The sequence below is a fragment of the Equus caballus genome, chromosome 7 (assembly GCF_041296265.1).
Source record: "Equus caballus isolate H_3958 breed thoroughbred chromosome 7, TB-T2T, whole genome shotgun sequence".
Classification (NCBI taxonomy): Eukaryota; Metazoa; Chordata; class Mammalia; order Perissodactyla; family Equidae; genus Equus; species Equus caballus.
The window spans coordinates 73,774,900-73,785,103 of NC_091690.1; the positions used below are offsets into that span (position 1 = coordinate 73,774,900).

Consider the following 10,204-nt stretch of genomic DNA (forward strand, 5'->3'; position numbering starts at 1 on the left):
TTGTTAGTTTAAAAAAGAAGTAAACTAAAACAAAGGGACATGTGCCCACACAGACTCACCAAGTCGAGGACAGCACGTAGCTGTCAGGGTGTTTGGTACTCCCCTCCATCTCATCACTGTCCACGCTGATCGTGACTGACTTTGTCCACGTCTGCCTGCCCCACTCGATGGGTGGGTCCTCGAGGACAGAGACCAGGACTGGTCCACCATTGTAGCTCCAGTGCCCAGCACACACAGGATGCCCTCTGGAAATGTGGGGTGGGTGGGTGGATGGGGAGTCGGGGTGGATGATGTGATAATCACCTCAGTAGAACCCAGCCTGAAAAAAGACATTCTGAGCCAGACTTAGAAAGGCAGGGACGTGACTTGGGTTTGTTAAGGTAGCAAATGAGGGAATCGCGTGGGGAAGGAATACACAGAAAAGGAGACAAGGAGCCAGAAAAAAATATATCATGAGAAGGGGATAGAAGACCTTGGGTTAGTGGGGTCTGAAAGCCTAGGGGACCTGTGAGATGCTCTCCTCCTTAACCCTTCCTTCTGCCTTCCTGCCTCTGAATGGACTCCTGCTTGTTTCCACACAGGGCTTCATCAGGCTGGACATGTCTGAGTTCCAGGAGCGGCATGAGGTGAGTGAGAGTCCTCGGTGGAGCCTGGTTTGGGGGGTCTGTGAACATGGCTCTGCCTGGGTATTTTGATGTGACTTGTCATTTGGGCCTGATATAATTTGGTAGCCCTGGGATTTGTCCTTTGGGGACATACGTGTGCAGCATGGTCACTGATCTGTTTTGCATAGGATTTGCTCTGAGGAATAAACATAGAGAAGATCTAACTGCTCTCCCATCATGGCAGGATTCCTGCCACTCCGGGAGACAGCCCAGCTGTCCTCGCTGAGACAGGCAGTCTTTGCGTATAAAGCCATCTTCCCGTGCATGTCCCATATTGGAAACTGAAAGCATAGAAAGGCCTTCCTCACATGTTTTCTTCCTTCTACCAGGTGGCCAAGTTTATCGGGTCCCCACCAGGCTACATTGGCCACGAGGAGGGTGGCCAGCTGACCAAGAAGCTGAAGCAGTGCCCCAACGCTGTGGTGCTCTTTGATGAGGTGGACAAGGCCCATCCAGATGTGCTCACCATCATGCTGCAGCTGTTTGATGAGGTGAAAGTCAGCTTGGGCCGGGATAGAGTAGGGGACACCTGGAGGTATGGGGAGCTGTGAACAGCAGGGACCAAGGGCCCAGAGGCCTGTCTGATCATTCCTCAACTTGCTGCTCCCGATGTGTGCATTCAGTCCCTTAGCAGATGTGGCTTCTCCCCCTCTCGACCAGGACCAGGCTGGGCACTCGAGGGAAGATCAGCACTGCCAAGAGCTGAAATTTTGTTGCTGCCTAAGCTACCTTCTAGAGAGACAGAGTGGGGCAGAGGCGCCAGGAGAGAGAGAGAGACCTGAATTTTAAGTTCCAGCTCTGCTCCATCTCTAGGCCTCAGGGAGCTCATGTGACAAACAAGGAGGCTGCATCCAAGATAAGCTCTAGGAACCTTTCTGGCTCATGGAGCCCTTTTCTTCTGTGAACTCCAGGCTCATCACAAGCTAGACAGTCCCCCCACTGGTGGAGTGAGCTTAAATGGAGCAGAACTCCCCTTCACTCAGCACATTCCACGTACTGGGCTTGTGCTAAAGACTTTACAGATGTTATCGCTGATCATCACAATAGCCCAGCAAGGTAGAAACTGTCTCATTTTTACAGATGGAGGGACTGAGGTTCAGAGAGGTTATAAATGACTTGCCCAAGGCCACAGAGCTACCATATGGAGGAGCCAAGATCTGTACCCCACCTTACGTGAGCAGGGGATGGAGAGCTTCTGATCGTGGGAGGAGGTGCCCTCCGTCTTGTCCAGGGGTCCTGCAGACCCAAGCATGAGGCTCCTCTTCTGCTCCCGTGCAGGGACTATATTAGCCAGCATGTGGGCTGATGGAGTCCAGCCCCCTTTTCCATTGAGCCCCCTCCAGCCCTGGGAAAACACGAAGGGGTTTTGCTTCCCTTGTCATAAGTGCACTAGATGAGGTGCAGGCAGGGACTCCCCCGAACGAAATAGCACACCAGGTACCAAGCCAGGAAGGCCCAGCTCCAAATGTCCCCACAGCTGCCCCCACCTTCCTCGCCTGGCCCAGCATCCCTGCCCCTGCCGCAGTTTTGTTGCTGTCTTCTAGCCCCTCAGCTGCTCCCTGTCCCTGGACTCCTCTCTGAGGGATGCAGGCCAGTCCTTCAAAGGTCACATGCTCAGTTTCCCACACCTGTGCTCTGAGACCTCCCACTCTGTTCCACCCTCATAGTGGGATTCAGGTACAAGCAATGGACGAGACTCAAACCTGGCCTCCGGGAACTGCCTGCCTAGTAGACGGGTGGAAAAGAGGCCCGATAGTAGTTGACATTTTTGCACTTTATGTATGAGGCACTGTTCTAAAAAATTTACAGGTATCAACTTATTTAATCCTCCCAACAACCCTATGAAGATAGTTACTATTACTGCCTCCCTATAACAGATGGGGAAACTGAAGTAAAGTGAGAGAGGTAATACACCCATGGTCACACAGCTAGGAAGAAGGAATCCAGGATTCAAACCCAGGCAGTCCAGTTACAGATCCTCCAGCTTAAATAGTAACTCCATGCAGCTAGGCCCGAAAGAGAGAGGTAGATATGCGGTGAAGAATTCACAGGAAGAGAGAGCCCAGCTCGGGGAGGGTGAGCACTGCAGCCTGTCTGGCCTCTGACACCCCTGGAGACATACCTCTGATGGCCTCCTTGGCCCAGGCAGAGGGAAGGCAACTGCTGACTGAAATGCAACCAGCCCCACCTGGAAGATGCTTACCACCCTAACGGGTAAGCCCATCCACCCCTCCCCAGCTGCTGTCACTCCACTGACTACCTTTTGGGAGTTGATAATAACTCCTTCCTACAGCCCCTGCCAGCCTACTGCAGTTTCTGATATTTATGCTCTTGGCTCTGTGGATGAAAGCTGCCATCTCAGATCGCTCAGCCAGATTTATGCTTGTATGCTCCTTGAGGACAGGGACCTTGCTTACTCCAGCCATTCCCAGAGCCCACAGAGGCAGGGGAACTGCTCTGTTGACTAACTAATTCAGCAGTAATTCAGCAAACCTTCCAAGGATGAGTAACTATTTGCTAGGTGAACAGAATGGAGGAGGGCCGGCCGCAGACACTTAATGTGCGGAAGCACAGGGACATGAGACAGCCTGGTCTATCCAGGGAACCATAGCTGTTCATTCGGCTCCACTTGCAGGGAAGGCGAGAACAGAGTGGTGGAGGTGAGTGGGTAAGGTAGACGGGCCAGTTAACATGCCGGGCAAACGAGTGTGGATTTATTTGGTAGATCATAAGGAGCCTTTAAAGACTTTAAACGAGAAAGAAACATGATCAAGTTTTCACTTTATAAAGATCTTGTAGGCAGCGGTGAGAGAATGGACTGGAAGGAAGAAAGGGGAGCTGCAAGGAGACTATTGAAGAATCCAGGCTAGAGCTGGGGAGGCCTGCTCTAAAGCAAGGGCCGCGGGATGGAGACAGCTACCAGAAGGTCAGCTGTGCAGGGCTCGGTGATTGAATGTGAGGAGAGGGAGGGGCCGAGGATGACCAGTGACAGGATTTCAGCCTGGGTGACCAGATGGCTACTTCTGCCATCCACTGAGGCAGAGAACTCAGGAGGACGAGCAGCAGATTGGCAAGGAAGGTGAGGAGCTGAGGGTTGAAACTGTTGAGAAGGAGATGCCTGAAGGACAGCCAGATGGCAGTGTCCAAGACGCTGCTCGTCAGTTGGAGAGTCTGGACTGGAAGTAGAGGTTCAGGGGTGCTTCAGCACAGCGGGGATGGAAGCCGCAGGAAGGGATGAGATCTCTCAGCCAGGGAGAGTATGGTGTGCGGAGAAGAGAGGGCTAAACAGAGCCTTGTGACCTCTCAGGAGAGAGTCAAAGAGGGAATTGCCAGAGAGGCAGGAGGCAAACGAGAGAATGTGGTTCCGTGTGGGGCAGAGGGGACACAGACCAGGCACGGTCCCTGCCTCGGTGTTCATGGTGAGTGCGGGAGACAGGAAGCAAAAAGCAGTTGAGCCCACTATGGTGAGTCCTGCTCTAGGATAAGTAGCGGGAAGTTGTAAGGGCACCTAATCCGGTCTGGGGGCATGAGGGAAGCCCCTCATTCCCACCCAGCCCAGCTCTCCCAAGCTTGGACCCAGAAAAGCAGGAGGCCCAATGCTCTCACCAAAACACCAAGCAGGGCTAATGCTGGTCACTTTGCTGGTGACCTCAGAGCCTACAGCACAGGGCCCAAGTCCCAGGAAGAGACTGGCCCCCAGGGAGCCCACCCTCTTCTCCTCCTTTCAAGGATTCGTACGTGAGATAGTGGGAAAGCAACCCCTATAACCCTGGGGTGAAGATTCGCCCCCTACCCAGGACGTGCGCACTCCAGTTGTCTGGGAGGTGGGACAGTGACAGCTCCCTCTTGGAGGCACATCTTTATTGCCAAAGACCCTGAGGAGAAGGAGCACTGTGGAAGTCACCCTTTGGGTCAGTCATACCCTGCACCTGCTCCCCTCACCCACCTGGGACCCATCCTCATGCCCAGTTAAGAGCAGAGCTTTGATCTCTCAGAATGAAATTGCCGCTGGTTATTGCCCTGGCTAGTACAGCAGTGTGTGCGCTCAGTTCTCAGGGTTGCACTCTGTGAACACAGTGTCATGTGCACACACTTGGGCACATCACACACATATGCAGACCTGGTCCCCAAAACTAGAATTGGCCTGAGTAGAATCTGTCATATTGTAACCCGTAAGCAGGACAGCTAATGGCAAAACTCAGGAACATCCACTTGCACCCTTACCTTCCCCTCTTCCTGCCCCAAGGCATGGATAAGAGAGCGACTAGGACCTGGATCGCGAAGCCACTTTGGAGTAGACCGCCTTGGAACTAACACTTTCTTAGAGGCCTGTGCCAGCAGCCTCTGAGCGAGGCTGAAAAGCACCTGACACCATGCCCAGCATGCAGTAGGTGCTCAGTTAATGAACATTCCTTCCTCTCTTGCTGCTGAGGGCCAGAGCTGGTCTGCCATTGCACTGGCGTTAGAAGCCAGGACTGACCCTGAGGCAAGCCCCCACCGCCAGGGCAAGGGAGAGGCTTGGGGAGGACTGGGTGCCGGCGAGGCGGGCTCAGGCAGGAGCCGACAGGCTGAGGTCACTGACCCAACCCAGAGCCATGGTCTGCAGCTTGGCAGGAGCTGTGCTTTGTCTGCAACCCAGAGGAAATCCCATGCAGGGCTCCCTCTCCCCACACCTGTCCCAGTTGCTTCTCTCCAGTGAGGATCAAAGGAAGCAAACTGAATTTGGCAGAATTCTGAGAAAATTTTATTTTAAAAGTTGCATGAGGCCTTATTTATCCAGCGCTGTAGGTATAACCTCAGGGGCCTGGTGCAGAGGGAAGGGCATGGGCTCTGGAGTCAGATGGTTCTAGCCTCAGCTCTACTGTTTTCTAACTGTGAGACCTTGAACAAGTTACTTAACCTCTCTGAGCCTCAGTTTCTTTGTAGGGGTTGTGAGGGTTCAGCCATTCAGCAAGCAGGTACTGAACACCTACGGTGTGCCAGAGACAATTCTAGGACCCAGTGAGAACCCAGAGGACCCAGCCTCTGTTCTTGTGGAGTGACGTTTAGTGCACGGAAAGCAGTAGGTAGGGCACCTGTGGTGGAGGTGGACGTGCCCCATCAGAGTCCCTGTTGTTATTCCATCTGCTCCTCTCATTGAGGCCCTGATTGTCGCTTTTGCTGTGAATGACTGCGGAGTGCTCTCGTACAGTGCTGGCCTTGGGATTTGCTGAGTGGGCGGAGCTCCCTGCCCTTGAACTGGATGGCCACAGACAGCTGTACTTTACTCATTCTTCTGTCTCTTCCCTCTGCTGTTGCTCCTTTTCTCTTTCCATGGTGCATCTGTCTCCAGTATAGGTGCTTTCTTCTATGTCTAGAAAGAGGTGAAGATTCCAAGGAAACTTCTCAAGTTGGTCAAAAGAGGAGCCTTATTTTCTAGCCCTTTCTGTCGGGCCAGAGGACAGCTCCAAAGATGCACAGGTTGTCCCTGTTTCAGTTCATTTATCTAGTCCTCACGTGGCCCTGTGGGATACCCTCCTCTGAACTCCTGCAGCAACCAGGGCTTCCATTTACCATGACACCTAACCCACTGAATTGTCTTTGCTTGTTTCCGGGGCCTCACTCCTGTACACGGGGAGCGTGTCGAAGGCTCAATGAGTCCCCAGTGCCCCAGCACGGAGCCTGGCCAGAATGGGCCTCCAGGAAAGTGTGTTAGATGGATGCCTGTGTAATCAGGCTGAATTCTGGATGCCAAGGGTGATTGGGTGCCCTGAGAGATGCCCAACAGGACGTGCCGTCTCACCTGGAGCCCCTCAGTGGATGAGCAGTTGCAGCCAAGGTGTGAGAACAGTGCTCAGAGAACCCAGAGGAGAGAACAGCTGACTCTGCCAGGGGGAGGGGGAGGCACAGGGGTTCTAGAAAGACCTCCTGGAAGAGATACCCAGCCTTACAGCTCCCTAACCATGCAGTCACTGTTCCTTCCCAGGGCCGGCTGACTGATGGAAAAGGGAAGACCATCGACTGCAAGGATGCCATCTTCATCATGACCTCCAATGTGGCCAGCGATGAGATCGCACAGCACGCACTGCAGCTGAGGCAGGAAGCTTTGGAGATGAGCCATAACCGTATCGCCGAGAACCTTGGTATGGCACAGGGCCTGAGCCCTCTGGGCAACTGGGCAAGTGACCAGGCCTCTGGTACATCTGGTGACAAGGATGGCACTGGGGTCCTGGGCCCAGGTGAAGGTCCTGGTAGGTGTCTTTGTCCTTAGCTGGCGCTGACCAGACACCAAGCACCATACCAGATAGTGGAGGGAGACAGACAGAGAGACTACCACCACTTCCTCAAGAGAGCTCCAAGTCTCTCGGGTGACAGAAGGGCTTCAGACAAAGAAGTGGACAGAGCCACCCCAGGGCGAGGGGCCAAGAAGAGGCCGGGGTCTTAGGGGACTGAAGAAATGCACACTCAACAGATAGAGACACTTTGGTACAACAAGGGGAATGGCAGATCAGAAACTATACAGAGATGGACACAACCTTTTTCAGCTAGAGAGGCTTCCTGTGTTGGTGGGCCCTGGAGAGTGCTGGAAAGGGAGAGCATCAGGCAGGAGGCCATGTCTGTCACCTTTTTGTTTGGGATTGAACCTCCAACCCCCTTCTTCCAAGTCAGAACTCAAGCCTTGGTCCTGACTCTTCTCCTCTCCCCTCCCCTCCCTCACACATCTCCCACCCTCAGGAACTCCAGGCTTTGTAGCACAGGAGAGCTGGAAGGGCCTAAAAACTACCCAGTCCCTTCCTCTCACCGTTCGGGTGAGGAGACCAGGCTGAGGCCCGGAGAGCCTGAGACCTTGACAGGATCACACTGACCATCAGGAGCAGGACCAGGGCTCTTTTCGTGGATGGGGCCCAGGAGCAGGCACAGTTCCCGAAGCTCCCTGGGTGTGGGGAATGGGCAATTTATGATTCTGTCTCCACAGGGGACGTCCAGATTAATGACAAGATCACTATCTCAAAGAACTTCAAGGAGAATGTGATTCGCCCCATCCTAAAAGTAAGAGGTCTTTGTCCTTGCTTGGGCCTTGGGTTGTGGGGGTCCTCTTTGCCATCCTAAAGATATGGAAGCCCCCCACTCTTCCCCATTGGAGTCCAGTAATTTCCTTTACCCACTCCGGGTCGCTGAGCTCACCGCCCCCTAACCTGGCCCTGCAGGCTCATTTCCGCAGGGATGAGTTTCTGGGACGAATCAATGAGATCGTCTACTTCCTCCCCTTCTGCCACTCGGAGCTCATCCAGCTAGTCAACAAAGAACTGAACTTCTGGGCCAAGAGGGTAAGAGTGGGGCCTGCTATGGGTGGGGATGGGACATCTGCCCACTGGAAAGCAGGGAACACTGGGCTTGAAACACCCCCTCCCAAAAGGTGGAGCACAGCGGTGTGGGGCCAGTGGCCATGGGAGCCCATAGTCTCTCACAGGCCCAGGCCTCAGGCCAGAGTGGTGAGAGATGGAAAGCACTGGGCCACATGCAGCCATGCTCCTATCTAACCTGTCTCAGGCCAAGCAAAGGCACAACATCACACTGCTCTGGGACCGCGAGGTGGCAGACGTGTTGGTCGACGGCTACAATGTACACTATGGCGCCCGCTCCATCAAGCATGAGGTGAGCACAGGTGCCTGGGAGAAGTGAGGCACCTCCACACGTCCCTCCCTGTTGCCCCAAGACCCAGTCCTGGGGCTCCCAGCCTGTCTCCCTAGAGTCTGGCTGCTGGAATTGTTCATACCTTCAGAACAAAAACACAATCTGATCAATAAAACCCCTGTCCTGGAGGGTAACCGAGTATGACCTCCCACCAGGATGGGGCACTGAATTGGGAACCTCAGAAACTGACGTCACTGAGTCGTTAGCACAGGCCTACAGGTTCTGTGTTGTTAGCCCTTTGCAGATGAGAGAACTGAAGCCAGAGTAAGTACTTGTCCATGAGTAACAGAGTGTGGCCTCTGGGCTCAGGCCACAAGCTGGCCCCGGCCTTGGCAGTGACGACCACTCCACCTACTGCCTGCAGGTAGAGCGCCGTGTGGTGAACCAGCTGGCGGCTGCCTACGAGCAGGACCTTCTGCCGGGGGGCTGTACTCTGCGCATCACTGTGGAGGACTCAGACAAGCAGCTACTCAAGAGCCCTGAACTGCCCTCCCCCAAGGCTGAGAAGCGTCCACCCAAGCTGCGGCTGGAGATCATCGACAAGGACAGCAAGACCCGCAAACTGGACATCCGGGCACCACTACACCCTGAGAAGGTGTGCCACACCCTCTAGCATCTACTTTACCTGCCTCTCCATGCCCTCAACATCCAATAAAGGCCCCTCAGCTGTGGCATGGGAACCGACCTAGCTTCCCTTCATGCCTCTCGCTCTTCTCCACCCAGCCTAAGGCCTCTTACCTCCTCACAGCCCCTGGAGGACCCCTCCTCAGCCCCAAGTCGAAAGCAGGAATTTTGCCCTCCCCTGGCCCCTTCATCGTGGGCCCCAAACCTACTAACAAGTCTCCAGGAGAGGAACTGCCCTCCACCCCTTCAAGGCAGGGAGGGGACGGAGGTCCCTTATCTCTGTCCTTCAGCATGATCCCCAAGCCCCACAGTCTCTGGAACTTTATCATGTTCCCTGGAAGCTCAGAACTATGGCAGCTAAGAACAGATCTGGCTGGAAGAAGATGGGGACCAGGCTGTGACCTGCCACCCTTTGCTGGCCTTCATGCAGCTGAGTCCCCAGAACGTCTCCACGGACAGTGGACGAAGAGTGCAGAGGCCCAGGCACAGAGGTTCTGCAGTTTAGGCCGTGGCTACCCCTTGCCCATGCCCTAAAATTCCAAGGGGAAGGGGCCCATAGAACCCTTCCCCCTTCCACCGCCCTATCATAGCTACTGCTCCTCCTCACCCTTCGTGCTGGGGTCAGGCTAGACCATGTTTCTCCAGCCTCGGAACTAGGCCAGCGTGGGCACCTCCAGGAGGAAGGCTGACTGCTCTACTCTGGGACTAAACAGCAGTACCAGATGACCAAGCAAGCTCAGCTCTGGGGGGCCTCCTTCAGGAGACGGACAACATAGATGTTGGAGAGCTGTAGGGGGAGAGGTCGTGGGATCAGGCTGTGCCCTGTCTGTACTGTCCCAGTTAAGTTAGCCTGGAATAAACAGCACCGTGTGCAGTCTGCGTCTTAGTCACTACGCACAGGGTCTGCACGCCATCCCCCGAGGGTTTTCCGAAGACCAACCATGTTTCACCCTCAGCTTAGCAGGGCACAGCGGGCGTGGTGCATCCTTTGGCACCATCTGCAGTAGCCACAATTGACCACCACCCTGTTATCCTCCCCCTGCAGGGCCGTTGTGGAACCCTCTTTTGGTGTTAGGTAGTCTCTTTCAGGAAGCAGAAAACAGGGGCAGCAATCAAAGTCCCGTGAGTGATGGAGGAATGTCATAACAACACGGTGGGTATCAAGCAGTCAGAAGTCAGGACGTGGGCTCCAGCAGATGCTCCAGCAGTCACCGTCTGGTCCCTCAAGGAGCTGAGTCTGC

The 10,204-nt window shown here is 54.5% G+C and overlaps 1 protein-coding gene across 2 annotated transcripts in view; it reads left to right on the forward strand.

The window, feature by feature from the left end:
* CLPB (ClpB family mitochondrial disaggregase) overlaps nt 1-9,837 on the forward strand; it is a 135,913-nt gene extending 126,076 nt beyond the window's left edge. For both annotated transcript variants that reach the window (XM_003365377.5, XM_001917473.6), the window contains 7 exons: nt 582-626; nt 995-1,156; nt 6,631-6,787; nt 7,621-7,694; nt 7,853-7,972; nt 8,196-8,300; nt 8,704-9,837. In XM_003365377.5, the coding sequence (XP_003365425.1) occupies nt 582-626; nt 995-1,156; nt 6,631-6,787; nt 7,621-7,694; nt 7,853-7,972; nt 8,196-8,300; nt 8,704-8,952 (912 nt within the window). In that variant the 3' untranslated portion in view covers nt 8,953-9,837. The remainder of the gene's footprint in view (nt 1-581; nt 627-994; nt 1,157-6,630; nt 6,788-7,620; nt 7,695-7,852; nt 7,973-8,195; nt 8,301-8,703) is intronic.
* Nucleotides 9,838-10,204: the final 367 nt, after the last annotated feature.